This window comes from Lolium perenne, chromosome 4, assembly GCF_019359855.2.
Source record: "Lolium perenne isolate Kyuss_39 chromosome 4, Kyuss_2.0, whole genome shotgun sequence".
Lineage (NCBI taxonomy): Eukaryota > Viridiplantae > Streptophyta > Magnoliopsida > Poales > Poaceae > Lolium > Lolium perenne.
The window spans coordinates 12,282,370-12,299,605 of NC_067247.2; the positions used below are offsets into that span (position 1 = coordinate 12,282,370).

The 17,236-nt window shown below is 42.5% G+C and overlaps 1 protein-coding gene across 1 annotated transcript in view; it reads right to left on the reverse strand.

Moving 5' to 3' along the window:
- Positions 1-10,035: 10,035 nt before the first annotated feature.
- LOC127291785 (putative callose synthase 6) overlaps positions 10,036-17,236 on the reverse strand; it is a 39,166-nt gene continuing 31,965 nt past the window's right edge. The window contains exons 35-43 of the mRNA XM_071828857.1: positions 16,225-16,344; positions 15,532-15,650; positions 14,242-14,325; positions 12,614-12,726; positions 12,309-12,538; positions 11,111-11,911; positions 10,959-11,009; positions 10,671-10,856; positions 10,036-10,458 (exon numbers count right to left, since the gene is read on the reverse strand). Coding sequence (XP_071684958.1) covers positions 10,240-10,458; positions 10,671-10,856; positions 10,959-11,009; positions 11,111-11,911; positions 12,309-12,538; positions 12,614-12,726; positions 14,242-14,325; positions 15,532-15,650; positions 16,225-16,344 — 1,923 coding nt within the window. The 3' untranslated portion in view covers positions 10,036-10,239. The remainder of the gene's footprint in view (positions 10,459-10,670; positions 10,857-10,958; positions 11,010-11,110; positions 11,912-12,308; positions 12,539-12,613; positions 12,727-14,241; positions 14,326-15,531; positions 15,651-16,224; positions 16,345-17,236) is intronic.

The window sequence follows — 17,236 nt, forward strand, 5'->3', positions numbered from 1 at the left end:
TTGGTTGGGGAAGGTGAGATCAAGCTCACAAAAAGTCAACAACAATGGTGGTGAGCTTGAGAGAGAGGAGGAAGAAGAAGTAGCAAGTGGTAAAAAAACCAAGAGAGAGAGAGGGCTTAAAAAGGATGCCCCAAATTTTCTGCCCGTTGGAGACTTGCTCGCGCGGGGGAGAAGGGGACCGGTAGTACCGGCCCTTGGTGGCCGGTACTACCGGCCAGTGATGGCAGGAGGTGGCGAAGAGAGAGCTACGGGCTGGGAGGGGGAGGCCGGAGCCTCCGGCCGGGGTACCGGCCAAGGTACCGCCGGGGCTCCAACCTCCTGGCACAAGACCTGAGCCACAAATGGCTCTCCGGTACCACGGGCGGTACCTCGCCTGGAGGCTCCAGCCGTGGGCTGGGTACCGCGAGCGGTACCTTGCCTGGAGGCTCCAGCCATGGGCTGGGTGGAGGCTCTGGCCAGGGCAGGGTGGAGGCTCCAGCCAGGGTCCCTCCTCACAAAACGTTTTTACCTAAACACCCCATACCAAAACCTTAAGAACTTTTGCATCCGGACTTCGATTTCGATGATCTTGGGCTCGTTGAAATCACAACAACGAGCTCTACAACAATATGCATAGAAACATCATAGTCCAGCAAAGTAGAATAGCAACAAAAGACGAAAGGTTTGACCTATCTAAAAAGACATACCGGTAAAACCTCCAATCTTGAAAATGCAACAACTTGAGTTGGGAAACTCGGATTTGGGTGAAACCAATTTTGTTGTAAAGAAGATGACAAGAGCTACCCCACAAAGAGTGAAAAGCTTAAGAACAAGTGGGGTAGGTTTTTCTATGTATTTTAGAGTGAAAACTCTCAATACGAGAAACCGAGAAAAACTCCAATATCGAAAACGCAACAAGTGATTCATGCGGAATCCGTTTTCGATGAACTAGAACTTGCTATGGAAGTAAGCACAAGCTCTAAAACATCACATGGATAAGATCCAAACAACAACCAAGAAAGATGATGCAAGGATGCAAAGGTTTGAGCTCTCCGAAGGATACGATCGAGTTACTCACTCGAGAGCCCTCTTGATAGTACGGCAACTAAACTATAAACCGGTCTCCAACTACACCATGAGACCGGTGAGAAAGAAACCCTATCAAGAGCAAACCTTAACCTTGCGCATTCCACTTGAGCTTGATGATGACGGTCTTGACCGCAACAAGATGGAACGCCTTTCTTGATTGTGCTTGCTTGATGAAGTCATGCGAAATGCTCCCCCATACTCCACTATGGGAGAGCTACTTCTTCGGTGCATCTTCACATATCCATGAACACCATATGGATGGCAAGATTCAAGCATATGATCTCTTCGAGTTGGCTCATCTTGAACTTGCACTTCATTTCTTCATTCTTCATCATGTTGATGTCTTGAGATAACTTGAGGGCTCACTTCATCTTCATCTTCAAGACATACTTGACACTTGATATCCTTCATCAATTTCTTCTTATTGCAACCTTGAAGCCAACAAATGGTTCAAGCATTGCCTATGGACAACACCTACAAATATAACTCAATGCAAACATTAGTCCATAGGGATTGTCATTAATTACCAAAACCACACATGGGGGCTCCATGCACTTTCACTTGCCTGTAATCATCCTCGAAAGTGATTGCCGAGTCAATCAGTTCCTGGAATTCAACAGTCCGTGCCAACCTTAGTTGCATCTTCATGTATGGATTCATGCCTTTCATGAACCGCTTCTTCCTCTTCTCCTCCGTATCTACATCCTCAGGTGCATACCTGGATAGCCTATTGAAATCCCGAACATACTGCATGATGGGTGCAGTATTCTGTCGTAGTTCGTCAAACTCCCTCTTCTTCAGCTCCACCACGCTGTCCAGAACATGAGCATCCCGGAACTTCTTCTTGAACTCCTCCCAGGTGAACACCTTATCTGGAGGGTGTACTGCTACAAGATTCTCCCACCATGACGTTGCTGGTCCTGACAACAGATAAGTTGTGTATCTAATCTTCTCCTCGTCGTTGCAACCAACGGTCTTCAGCTTCCGTTCCGTATCCATAAGCCAATCTTCAGCGTCCATTGGTTCTGGAGCTGATGTAAACGGTAGTGGTCTTGCATTTTGGAAGTCTGATAGAGTTACTCCCTTGCCTTCATTACCCCTATCATTGATGACGTGGGTAAAGAAATCTTGCATGTTCTTGCTCTGGCTTTCCTGGTAACGCCTCCTATCTTCCTCCATTGCCCTCATATACTGTTGGAAGTCTGGGTGCATCATTGGGTGTGGTGGTGGTGGTGCATTCTCTGCTCTAGCTGCTGCATCTGCCTCCTCTTTTTCTCTTGCTTCCCGCTCTCTGCGAGCCTCTTCGGTTTCTACTAACGCCATTTCCCCCTAGTCCTGTAACAAAGAGCGATTACTCATAATTACACCATGCAAATGCTTTCTGAGCTCAACTCAATGCCCAGAACTAGTCACATAATGAAATCAAGAAGCAAATACAAAACAAACATTTATTATGCATATACTTTGTATAATACATAACACACACACAAACTTATATTACATGTGGTATATATATACCACTTATTTGGCTCAAAGCCCAAGCCAACGGGAATTTAAAATACGATCTATTACAATACCACCTAGATTACTTTATTCTTCCTTGGAGCTCTACTCCTCGTCATCATAACTCGCCTCCGCGTACATCCCTGGGGTCCATCCGGTACAGCGGTTTGTCTTCTGAACACCGTCCGGAATGAAGGTCCTTCCCGTAGGTATGTAGTCTGAATCGGACGAAGTGCCGAGACAGAGATCTGTCATGCCAAAGTAACTGGATAAAGACTCATATGTGTCCCCAGTGGGATACAGCTCATCTTCTTCTGCCATCCATGGAGGATTCCTATTCACTTGACCCCTCATCTTCTTCTTCTTCTTCTTTTTCTTGGTTCCAGAACTCTCACCTACGACGTACTGGGATGTTTTGGGTAATCCCATCTCCAAATCTAAAGAAATGGAGTTGGTGTCTTTCTCTTCCTGCCAAAAGCTTTGGTTAACATTCTGGTTAACCGCGCCTCCTTCATCCTCTGATTCACAAGTGATGGGTTCTCCTTCATCTCCAAATGGTTCCCCGAAACACCAACCAGTCGAATTCTCGATTGGTGACTCCGAGCAGTTTAGGTTCCTGGAATCATCTCCCCCATATCCAGACTCATATGATGCTGACACATGTGGATAGTGTGGAACAAAGTTGGGTGTGAGTGGATCTTTATGGGACAACTGGTCACTCAAATCTACATAGCTGTCTAGGCTAAAGAAAGGTGTAGTATGTTGTGGTTGTGCCCTCAAATCATGCATCCGAGTTTGGACTTTATCAGGGTCCGTGAACTCAGCTAGCATGTGGTCAATCTCACCCCTCATCTTCATGTGTAAAAGGTACATCGTGGTCAATAAAGACTTACAGCTATCCATGTGTTGTGCTGCAGCTTCAGGACTTCTGCGTGCTAACACCAAATGATTCAGAGTGGGATCCTCATCTTCCTCGGCAAGAGGTATATGAGAAAACTCTGAACATAGCAGTTCTACTGACTTGTGCTGCCTTATCTCAAGGATTGCCTTGAATAGGCCCATGTGGTAGGCTGTGGTGATAGTTTTGGCTTCTCCGTATGGCATTACACGACTCATCAGCAGTTTTGTCGGTAATTGGACCGATACTCTGCACTTGGCTAGGATTTCCCCATCATAGTAGATATACTTGATAACAGGTATCCGTGGTTCACAATGAAGTTCCTTCAGCATCCCACACAGGAGAGCTGTGATTGGTCCATCATAATCACCGAGCCATCCCTCAACCTTCCTCAAAGTCCTCTTAGGAAAAGTGTTCGCCATTACGGCTGTATACAAAAGCAGAATATTAGTAGTGATAATGCATCATAATAGCTATAATAAAGAATTATCGCAATAAAATATATGGTTTTGTTATTCTCATGTGAATAATCACCATATTTCTAGAGAATCCTTTACTATTTCTACTAGATTCCTACAGGTTTCTTCCCTATACTAGGTTTTTCCAACCTAAGGTCGCAACATTTGCTCTGATACCACTCATGTGTCCCAAAGATACCACTGCATGTTGTAGTATACAAGTCGTTGATATGATCTTTGTGAAGGGACTTCTTCACAATTTGCCATATCCCTCAGAGTGGTACAACAGAAACATTGCAGTTCATAACACTCCATACTTTATTACAAACATTATCTTAACAAGTTGGTATTCTCACAGGTCCTATGAGAACACCCTAAGATACTACTTAAGTACGATTACAACTCTTAACAAATATAAAAAGAGCTCAACAACTTATTTAGGTAAGTTCTACGTTGCTCGGCTCTATGATGCTAGGGTATGTCACTACTCCTCCACCTCCATGTCATCTGGTCCATAGACTATCCCATAGTCTACGCCTTCCACTCCGCCGGTAAGATCAGGTTCTTCGTAGACCAGCTCGTAACTTCCTTCTGGTGCTCCATCGTTGATGGCCTCCACTTCCGGATCACAGTCTAGCAAGGGTGTCGAAAGAAAGTGAGTACAGGTACTCAAGAAGTTCTAAAAGAGTAAAAAGGTGTTTGATGCACTAGCTACGACCATTGATCAGAAATCGCAGTCAATGCATGTTTTGAAATCATTTCTTCAAAAGGTTGCTTTTATTATGAAAACTATGCCCGTCGGTCTTCACAAAGTTGACTAGAACTTCGTGGAGTTCCTTTCCTGCCGCGTTCGCAGTTCCCTTCCCGGAACAGGGAGTGACAGCCACAATTTGATACACTCTGCAGAGGTGCGTTACTTTTCCCACAAGAGATCTCACCCTTTTTGCCATCCGCAGGGACTTGCCCCCGTTCACACTTCCTTTGGTGTGAGGCCAGGTATAAAGATCCAAGCCCACACCGCCTTCTCCGCGACTGCAAACCCACCCTTTTGTCCAACCGTACACCCCCAGTAGACTTCTCCCGATAATACGGCTTTACTCACGGTGTACTCCGGACAATCCTTCATAGATCGTAGAGCCATCATCACTAATGGATGGGGATTTAAAAGGCTATCCCAACCTACGGCAGTGCCTCCAACACCCCTCCGGCTCTACCAATCCGTTGGCGTGCAGAAGAGAAAAGATACAGCTGGCTTCCCCAGAGCCATTATAGATCTCATGGTCAACGCGGTTTGTACGGCGCTAGAATCACTGGACGACATTGGTAATTTAATCCTAGGGTGATATAACCCATGCAATGGAACCTCCACCATATCAACACATACCATGGTTCCATTGCCAACCACATAGTCATATTCATAGTTGGAAAGTAACATTTCATTTGCGATGCAGGAATGATAAGTATATAGCTTTGCATTAAAGTAGTAGAAAATAATCAAGTTGACATGAGCAAGGGTGAACTTGCCTGTGGACTGCGAGATAGTGCAGTTCAATGCAGTTGATGGAACCTGGACCTCGGGTTCTGTAAGAAGCATCATTGTCCGGTAAGGACAATGTTATAAAATCCAAATAATGCAATCATGGATGTATTATTTTATGTTGAATCCCTTTACCTCGCTGAGTTATAGCAATTTAGGGTTAAGTTAAGATTTATGCCTTTGGCAGTAACTTGCAATTAATTTAAAAGTGTAAACCATTTTAAATCACATAAAGTACAATAATTCAAAAGTAAAACTATTTTACTTGGTGATTCCCTTAATCATTCCAAAAATAATTTGAAATCATAGAGTTACCTCTATAGTTTTTGGAATAAAAGGAATATAGTATTTTTCTTGGAAAAATACTCCTTTTCAATAGAAATGACTTGGAATAGTAGAATTTCATTTTGAAATGTTTGAAAATAAGTATTTGAACTTATTTGAGATTTTTCCTTGAATTTTAAATACAAGGAAATAATAGTTTAAAATTCCAAGTTATTATTTAAATTCTTAAAATTCATAATTTTGAATTTGTTTCATAAATTCTATTTTATATTTTATTCTTGTTAAGATTTATTTTTCATTCATTAATCCAATTTTTAATGGATTTTTAGATTTGTATTTTATTTACTAAAAATTGGTAAAGTTCTGGCCTTTTATTAATTGTTAAAAGACCAAAATACCCCCTGGCCCCTATTGGGCCCAGCCCATTTAGCTAAGGCCCAGGGACAACCCATTAAGGCTTGTCCCTTATGGGTCGATGGCGCCGAACGGCCCACCTCACTCACTCACTCGGCCCTCTCTCACTCCTTCGTCTCTAACCCTAACCTCCTGCGACGCCCGTGGCGATGGCGTCGCCGCCATGGCCGCCGCCGCGCTCCGGCCAGCTCCGAGCTCCCCCGCCGTAGCCACCTATCAAATCAGAACCGCCGCGTGCAGATCTATCGATCTGTCCGCGTGGTTTTCCCCTTCTCTTCCTCTCCTGGCAAATCGCCTCCGTTCTGGATCTCGTGGAGAATCGCCTCGACGAACTCCGGCGAGCGCTCGTCCTCGCCGACGATGGGTGCGCCCCTGAGGTTGACCTGGCGCAAGTGCTGCTTGCAGTACTCGTGCCGTCGCCTCAGGTGCATCTGCTACGGTGGTGTTTGGGTTCGCCGGCGTAACGTCGGCGCCTACCCTGGATTTGCAGCTGTTAGGGCCGCGCGAGCACTGCCTCGCCATGCCCTAGCTTCTGCTTCCAGGCGCAAGTAAGTACTTCACCTCCTCCTTCTCTTCTGTGCGCCTCCCTTGCTACTGTTCTTCTTCCTCCTCATGCTCTGTTGCTCTCTGGTGATCCTGTGATCACACAGAGCTATGCCATAGCTGCTAAATCTTCCAGTGCTGCTATCTACTGCAAGCTCATGGCCAAATTACCGATTCTTGGTACCGCCGATGTTGCTTTGCTTGCGATTCATGCTTTACTTGCTTCTCTGCTGCTCCTAGCATGCTCTGTACTTGCCATGCTCTGCTGTGCTTGCTTATGAGCTTGCTATGCCATGCTATACTTGATTATGGCTTGCTTGTGCTTACTGGCATATCATGCTTGCTTGTCTAGGTGTACTTGTGATGCATCAGTGACACTTGTGTGTGCCAGTGGTGCTTGTGATATGCTTCTGTGCTTCCTATGCAAGCTAGTGGTCCATTGGATCACCCTTTGCTTGTTGGCTAGCTTCCCTGTGTAGCTTGACTTGATTCAATTGATCCATTTGATCAATTAATTATCAGTGATGGCTTACTGATTAATTCTGTGGCTAAGTGATTCACTTTCCTTGCTGATGTGGATGCTCAATCATTACTATGCTGTTGCTTACTTGTGCTGTTGCTCATTCAAGCTACTGGACTTGCTCCAGTGGCTATGATGCAGTGATTAAACTGTGTTGCTTAATAGTATGCTACTGTCAGTACTAAGCATGGATCTGTGATAAATTCATGCTTAAATTAATTAAGTTATGATGAACTGCTTATGCAGTAATGATTTAAATGACTTGCTTGCAAATGATTTGGCTATTCATGATTGTTTAGCAAGCAAATGAATCTGAATCCATTCCTGGATAATGATGTGCTATATTTGGCTTTCTTTTAAATGGTGCTAAGTGTGATGTGACCTCAGTGGCCTTGCTACTGATTGGTTGCTCACCTATTTAATTGGATCTTGTGGCTACTCAACCTTTGCTTGCATATTTGGGGATCATACTAGATATGAATGCCAATATGCTTGCCTGATGAAAATCTAGGGTTTACTGATGGTTCATAGCTTAGGATTTACCGTAGTCTTTATTAGCCGCTAATCCTTGCAATTCATCTACTGGTGCTATCTGTGCATGTGATCTGGCTATGGTGTGCATCTGTGCATGTTTGCTAGCTTCTGTGTACAAGATCTGTATCTAGATGCTTTTCATTTTTAGTGGCTTTTAGACTGGCAGTAATCCTTGGTGAAAACCAAGTGATGATCTACCCTATTGAGCATCTGCTCAATCCCATGATTATCTCATGCATATATGATGGATCAGATCCATTGGATATGTCCAGGAACTTGGTATACCTTGTTCCAGCTCCTAGATTGAGATATTTGGTTGTTGCAGACTTGGGGTTTTGTGCACAGCCCTTCACCTCCAGTTTCTGGTTGAGCTTCTCAGGTCACCATGATTCCTGGTGGCTAAGTGGTTGTGTGTTGGTTTTTGTTCTTGAGTATGAACTGGATGAACTGGTGCTGGTTCTTGCTTCACCCTTACCTGGTGATTTGCATATCTGGTCGACTGTCATGGTTCTAGGGTTTGTGTGCTATTTATATGGTCTCTACTTCTTCCCTGGCCATGACACACAAGCCTGGTTACTTTATGACTCACCCCTTGCATTGCCTTGCTGTTGCTTAGCTAGCAACAGCCTTCTTATGGTGAAACTTGAGACCCTGTGGCTTGCTCAGTGTTGGTCGGCCTATGCCTATCTTGTGCTGTCCAGAAATTTGGACAAGCACAAGTGTGCTGTGACAGTGTGCACTGTCCAATCTGAATTTTCCTGTGATCTTTGCTAACTGTCCAAACTGAACTATGCTAACACTTATATTCTGTCTAGTATCTGTTCTTTGTTTTGCAGGTTTGAATTATGGCCAAAAGATCATCCTCAAGCCACTTAGTTTAGGTTTAGTTTAGAATAAACTTGTAATTTTCCTTTTCTTTTATTTCTGATCATTATGTCTCAATTCTTGTATCAAGAATATTGTAAAGACTTTGTAATTTATGTTGTATATCAATAAAGCTCAAGTTTTGGTTTATGAGCTTTTGTATTATGTAATGTTTTATATTCTTGATTAAATATTGTATTTGATATTCACTTTGAAATTCAAAGTAATTTGAATTTGTATATTGTTTTTGAATTATGAATTCATTGTTTATATTGTGTGATGTTTATAGTTAAATGTTTAACACTTATCAAATGCAATCATTCCCCAAAGTAACAAGATACAAAAGAGATCATGTCGAAATTACCCTAACTCACATTGCCTAACCCTAAGTGCAAAATGAGAGAGAACCTCGATCCCTCTTAGGTTTAGTTGCAATAAGGCGCGAAAATTTCCCCCGTTTTGCGATGAAATGCACATCCCATTTCTAAATCTACCCTTCGTTGTTCCTATGTTCTGGGTTATTACATTGTGGGCGTAAGCGTTGGCGATGCCGTAGCAAAGCTACGTCCCTGACGCCGCTGCCGTTCGGGATCAACCACGCGCAAGCGACCGCGCCCTCCCCGGTGCTGCCGCCCGCGCCGTAGCTCTGAGAACACAGCCGGTGCAGCATCTACACATGCGCTTGCCCCACGACGGCCGCGTCCTGCCACAACAGCGCCACGGGAAACAAATCATTTGGCTCGTAAATTACGGGATATGCCTCTTCTGCTGAGGCACCGGTCTCACTCGCCCCATCATCATCCATGGTCAGTGTGCTTGATCCTGGTCGCTCGTTGTCTTAGTTAAAGCGGCCAAGTCTGCCAATCCTTTTGTCTTTGGTGGTTTCTTGTGCTTTCTTTTGGTTTTCGTGGTATGATCTAAACACTGGTTTCGTTTATGCTACAAATGGAATCAGGGAGGTGTCTCCCTGTGAATCAAAAAGTATGTGGGCTAAGTCACCGTGAGATTTAGGTACAACAAGTCACTGAAGCTGAATCCGTTCATTAGGGCTGAGTGCAAAGCTAGCTCAAGTACGTTCCAGCACGAAACATTGGTGCTGGAAGGCGTACACATGCAAAACTGATGCGGTGGTGGTGCCGCGCGTCGGTCTTCTAGCAAATTCATATTTTAAAATGTTCCAAGCCCCCTGCAACAACAGAGCCACCCAACGTTGTGTCGAATTTCGAATTTTTAAAATGCTCAAGCTCGAAAGCTCATGCAGGCACAAGCCCAGCACGAGCGGCGAAGGGAGCCTGCACCGGATGAGAATATAGTAAATGGAACAAATAAATACTACATCCGTTTCAAAGAATAAGACGTTCTTGTTTTACATGCTTTTTGTTTGATTAAGATTTACTTCAAATATATAAAGATTGTTTGTATGAGATTAGCATCACTAGAAAGTACTTTTCAATATGAATCCAACGATACTAATTACATATAATATAATCAGGATTTTGTTGACTAATTTTTATAGTCAAAGTTCGTCTTAAAATACGCATGCACCTTATTCTTTGGAACAGAGGTGGTACCGCACAATCGGACCGACACCCCCCACTGCCCCAGCAGCAGCGTCCTATTGACCAGCAAGGATCCTTGAGATCTGGATGCCCCTGGTGGAGGCTTTGCTGAAGAGCAACACCGTCTGCAACTCTGAGACAAAGGAGAATAGCGACAGGAATCCGATGGGCAGGTACAGGATGAAACCCATCGTGTCGTCGTATGCCCTCCCGAGCCGCACGATGGAGTCCCACATCCTAGCTGCCTTAACCAAAGGGCAGCATGCTTGCGCAATCTGCGAATGACAAATCATATTGCAATGAGATTTTAGGTCTGCCTTAGCTTTTCAATCAACTGTTTGAGAATTAACAGGCTCTCTTAATTGATTTTTTCCGTGCCCTGCATGGCTGGCTCGTGAGGAGGGAAGTTGGATGTCTTTTCCGATTTTAATATTTTATGAATAAAATAAGCTATAATAACAGGCTGATAAGTAGGGGTTTCACTTACCAGAAGAATACACCAACCAGCGGGGATGAAACCAATAATACTAGCAAGAAGGCCCGAAATTGGGAGCTTAAGTACCAGCAACAGGACGATCACCAGAGAGACCAAACCAAGAAAGATAAGTCCATAGACAATGCGGAACGCAAGCTGCAGGTCTATCCCATATCTTTCTTGTGCTATTGAAACCATCTGAAAGAGATGGAACAAGCTAGTTAACACGCATCCAGCTGATAATTTATTAAGCATCGGAGGCACGTGAATGGACCAAATGAAAGGCCAAAGTCTTACTACCTTCAGAACGAATAGAACCACGAACATAAGTAGCCATGACAACGCATATACCTACAAAAATCAAGTTAAAAGAAAAAGGGAATTACAATAGTTTTCCACAGACTACAAAAGAAGAAAAACAAAAAAAAACTATATGGAGAAAAAATTAGTACCGGAATGCCTCTGCTGCTGTGATCTATGTTTAGATAGTACACAATGGCATACTGATAGACCAAGAAACGAAGCGACATGATGATATCCATGACAAGAGCACGAATGCTACTATTCCTGAAGTGCGCATGCTCTCTACTCCACCAAGCCTCCCAGCCTTGTTCCACAGACATGCCAAAACCCCCTTTTTTGCCCATCCACTCCCTCCAATCCATCCAGTCAGCAACCACCTTCTGCCAGTCAAAACATGACGGGTTGAAGATAAACGGTGCGTAGAGCCAAGATGCAACCAGGAACCATATAGAGAAGATGACAAACTGGTGCAGTCTGGAGCTGTGGTAGGACCTTCCGTAAGCTTGGTACACTACCAGAAGCATCAACAGTTCAAATCCTTTAACGAAGTGGCTACGGGAGTACATGCGATAATTCTCCGCAAACTTTGCATGGTACACAACAAAGTTGCGTCCTACATGTTTGTATTTAATGTCACCATGGAGTATTGTTCTCCCATAGTAGTGAGTTCTTGTGCCAAGCTGGAATGTGAAGAACACAGAGGCCAACTGAAGCTGCATCATGACAAACTCTATTAATGCTGAGCGGAATCCCTGCTCTACGCTTATTTCCATGACCATTGGGAGGACAAGCATCAAACCAAGCTGGAAGACAGCCTGTAAAGTTAATGCATTTTCGAGAGGCTTGCAGCTATCTTCAATACGGGGATCCAGCAACATAGACCTTTCCAAGCCACTCGCAACTATATATAACCTCCCATACAAGAATACATAAACTGTAAGTACAGTAACCTGGAAAAAAATGGAGCATTGGAGCTTAGTACCGCAAAATATGGAAAATGGATATATCACATGTTAAACACCAAACTATATGAGTGCTAAATGCCCACCTGATTTCACAACAAAACTACATATGTTAATTTGCATAATAATTGAAATTTTGGAAGATGGATGCAATTACACATTCTGATTACAGATTGAACATACTGTTGCATGAAACAATAAATGGCTTGAGTTAGAACATCTTCACTTATATCTTCTTATCATTTTTTTCAAAAAATATGTAAATGAATTTACGCAACTTTGGTTTCACCTACGTTTTTAGCAGGCCTCTCTCCTACCATGCCCGTTCATAAAGTTAGAAATATCTCATGCATCTTTAGGGAAAAATTTCCACATAAATTCTTACCATGCTACTAAAATAAATCCCAACTGTAGAAAAGTAGAAAGATAGCATTCTATAGAAGTCAAATCCATGTCCAAGCCGATAGACGTCACGGCTCAATGTTTGTTCAGCATTTCCACTGGCCACCTTAGCTTCAAAGGTTGAAATATTATTCATTATTACATCACGCCCCTTACCAACTTCCATGTACTCATGATGTGTGACACATCCTCCTCTCATAATTGAATTGAAACCTAAGAACAACGAATTCATTAACTTCTTTTACACAAGGGGTGACTGCAAGCTATTTGTATGAGGTGCAGAATTACCTGAAAAGATATCTCCATTCAGATTTATAGTCTTCGAAGCTTTACTTATGCCACCCCTGGTAATATGGAACAGTCTGTCGAAAATATCAGGATGGCCATAATGGAACCGTACCCTGTAACGCATTAAAACAGTTACAGATACAAGTAGCCCCATAATCAAAAGAAAATACACATCTTGCATGCCGAACTAAGAAAATGCTGAACAAGAAAAAAATCAAAAAAATATTGAATTGTGATCCTTGGCTTCATCTAGCGATTCTGCTAATTACCCTACCAGCAAGGTCTATGCTCAGACATATTTCTGCTACCATTTTTCAATGGAGAATTGCTCCTTTCCCACTCTTTAAATTTCACACACCCAGCTTAAGCCTTCAAGATAGTGTAGGTCACGATGAAACTACTAGGAAGTAGGAACTACTAGCTATGTTTCACCATGTTATCCTCAGCAGTGCACAAAGGAATCAATAAATTTATTGAAAAATCATATCCCTATTAAATGGCATACCAACGAACCGGCACCCCTGAAAGCATTTAATTAAATAGGGTTATTAAGTAAAATATGGCTGTAACTATGTACATCTTGATTATCTGAACGGATATATTGAAACAAAGCTTCCCAATATTGGACACTCACATAGTGAAAAGGCTGGAGTTGTGATTTAATATTGGTTATCAGATTTCTCATACTATAAATTGTCAGGACATCGTGGACCATCTGACAACAGCTAGGCTGGAATTTGTAATTAAGGGGAAAGTCCAACCTACCTAGCTAGTAACTGTCTCAAACTACAATAATTACAGCCTTTAGAGGACAATAAAATGCCAGCATTGCTCAGCCTCTACTTTGGATGATGGTTTGTATGTAGAAGTTCTGTGGAGCATGAGATCTTCAAGCAACAACCCGCAGGACTAAGCACTGGGAGTCTGACACCTTGAAGAACATAGATGCAACGTTTTACCAATTTTGGATGCATAAATTTCTTTCAAATTGCTAGGCTTTTTGTGTTCAGTGTGGAGGCTGTTTTCTGGCCTTTGTTCTTTAGGTGAAGATGGCCCCACATCCAGTCAATGTCTGAAGAACCAAGTGCTTCCACACATTAGCCATCAAAAAGAACCTCCCTACCACCACAAGAGTGTCCTCCTACGATCCAGCGGTGCAATGACCTAGGAGTTTAATAGTCTGTGGAGTACAAGATTGTCTTCACCTCAGCATACACGTAGTGGAATGCCTAGTTCAACTTGGGAGTTTGCCCCTATGTGCTATTATGCTACTTCACCTAGCTCCTTATCAGTTCTTGACTTCATTAATGGCCTACTAAAAGACTAGTATTTAGCAGGCAACAGCAATTTCACACTAGTTAGAATCGTCTCAATAAGCTAATTGCTGAAAATGAGTTCAAACTACTTTTCCATGGTCATGGTCTGACCAAATCAAAAAACTTGAAGGCTGTACGTACATAAACTCGTATCTTCTCAATGCAATGACCTGCAAAACTATTTGCATTTTCTCAAAGAATAAAAACAACAAAATAGTATAAGTGGATAGCCAGTACAGATAGATTCACATTGACATTGAAAGTGGTGGATGAAACAGTTTTGATATCCAAACAGAAATAAGATTTACATACTTGAGAGGATTAGCCAGAACTCGTTGTCCAATCGTAACAAAGCCTGTCTCTTGATTCGAGAAAAACCAAGCAAGTGATGATACACTAAAATAGAAAATAAACATAAGAAAATATATGTTAATAGCAGAAATATTTGACATGAATGATATGAGGAGGATATATATAAGATTAAGGTCCTTTGAAACCCCGCGGCTTATATGGATAGTCTGGATCAGACCCTAATTTTTCAATCTATGTTCTTTGCACCTTGAACATTAGAATCCCTGCCCATCCCAACCTTGGACTTGTTTGGCACACCTTGAACAGAGTGAATACCGACGATGCCTCTTGCTTTCTCACTTGCATAATAGTCCCTCCTTCCAAAATTACATTTCCTATTAGTTTTAGTCAAAGTCAAACTTTATAAATTTTGACCAACTATATAGAAAATATATCAACATCCACAATGCCAAATGCATATCATAATAAAATATGTCTCATGATGGTTCTAAGAACATTCAGTTGATATTGTAGATGCTGATATTTTTTTCCATATACTCGGTAAAACTTTGTAAAACTTGACTTAGGAAATGTGATTTGGGAGGGAGGGAGTAGCCCAAATGCCCAGTTTCATCTTTTCCCCTCTCTGAGACTTTCTCATCCTAAATCTGGACTTGAAAGAATTCAACGCAAAAGGAAGAAAAGGATAATAGATTTTATCCCTGATTAATTTTTCCGTTCTTCCTTTTTTCCATTTATTTTTCCACATGGTTTTCTTATAAGCGCCTCCCGGGGTGCCACACAAGCTATACAAAAAACTTCTCTAACCACACAAGCAACAAAACGAAAAAACACAATCAGGAAGCCACAAGCTATAAGCCTAGAATCGTGTTGTTACCAAAATAGAGCAGCCGATCGCTATCAGGTGAGATTAACGCCTCTCATTGTAATCAAGGAGATTCATCTCGGTGTCAGTTCAAGCTGCGCTCAAGAGGCTGCTCAACTAGAAGGAACTTCCTAATTGACATGCTCCACACAAGTACTTGCGAGTGACATACCCCATGTATGTCTGACATGCTAGATAGCAACAATGTGAGGCTGCTTCCTGCCACAGTAGTGGTGGTTGTATCGGAAGGTCAGCGAGAGGGAGGGAAAGTCTTGGTTATGTTCACTTCATCCCTGGTTTGTCAAATAACCTCAAGATGATTGACAGGGATTCTGGAGTTCCGAGTGCAAAGATCACACATTGAGCTTAAAGTTTTATTTACACCATGAATATAATGAGAAAGAAATTTGGATAGATGGACATACCTTCCAGTAAAAATATTCTCACGGAGACCTAGTATAGTGGGATTACACTTGCCATACTTTACACTCCGAAACTCCTCCAGGAGATTTCTCATTTTAAATGCCTCTTGGAGGTAATTATCCTACGAGAGAAGAAATGATTACTAGTACTTTGTTATCTTAGTAACTACTGTTCATAAATATTAGCTAGGAAATGTTAGTCCCAACTGATTCCACATACTATCCTTATAGCTTGTACGTGTATGTGCCAACATGTCTATGATAGAGACTGTCGTTTCTACATACATTTAAGATGTATCAAAACCAAAGGTGCACACAAGTCACCACCTGGCACAATTTTAAGACTCAGCTCTATCAACTCCTGCTAATGAAATTGTACTTATAGTGTACGTTTAGGGGGTAAAATTATCCCATCCAACAAATGAATGTTTTTAGCATGTGCTTGGACAAATGCCAAGAAAGGGTTACATCTATTATTTATTCTATAACAAGAAAATGGAGGCAGTTGAAGGGTTTGGGTTGTAGGGCCAAGAGCTCATAGGGACGGACCAAGTCCAAGCAAAACATCAAGTCAAATTATTAGTCTGGCTGAATCCATGTGTTTGTTAAATGTGACTAGATCACCTACAAACAACATAAGCTAAGAGTGGTTGATGCATGGAACTCAGCATGCATAATGTGGAATGAAAATCGTACCTGATTCATATCAATGGCCTGGAGTGCTTCTCCCCTAGTGAAAATTATGGCATGGTTTTGATTTTCAGCTCTTGCCTCTCCAATACTAGGGTTGCCGGGAAGCTTGATTCGGTAAATTTCCTGAATCAAGTTGGAAACACAAAGCTTGAAAAAAATCACTGCATTAAACACAGACACACACATTTATAATAGGGTTTGTTGTTGAATTCACATAAGCATTTGATTCTGAGAAATGTGTGCATATAATTTGATGAGAAAGTACTGACAATGGCCACGGTGCCCTCAACGCACATAGGATAGTGCAAAGATCTATTGCACACACTGCACTGTATTGACCACTATGCAAGATCAGTGGAGATGGCACTGGACTGTGGACGACAGGTACATTGCCAAATGATGTTACAAGACCATTTCTTCTCCTACGATTGATTGAGTGTAGTTGCTGGAAGGAAATTAAACTTGCAAGTCTTGGATGTCTGGTCACATTAAAATCTTTACCTGGCTTCATACTGTGGCATAATTTGTGCTGAACCACTTAAGGCTAACACACCTGCAACCAGGCCTATGTATTGTATGATCAAAGCAATGGTATGTTGCTTTACTTGGTTCTGCAATAGCCGAAAGAGAATCCCAACATGACTTTGTATTGATTACTTCCTAAAACACCGTACTGCATCGCTCCTCACAGGAGGCCCCCCAAAAAAAGCTACTTCACCAACCTCCTTGCCTAACTAGATGTTTCTCCAGTGAATTTGCGGCTTCTTCAAGTAGTCCGGACATTGGAATATTGGAGGAGCTCCCGACGGCTTCTAGTCTCGTGGCAGCTTGGTCAGGGCCAAGGGTTGGCAATCTGATCTGAAGTCTCGCGCCTAGATCCAGGGGTTTCCTCAATGATGGCCGGCAGCTTCACTCCCCAATCTCGAGATCGGCCTTCTTAGCCTTGGCGGCTCCTCATGGTGCGAGGTTGCTTGGGCGCATCAATGGCAACCACATTTCGGTTGTGTGCGGCTCA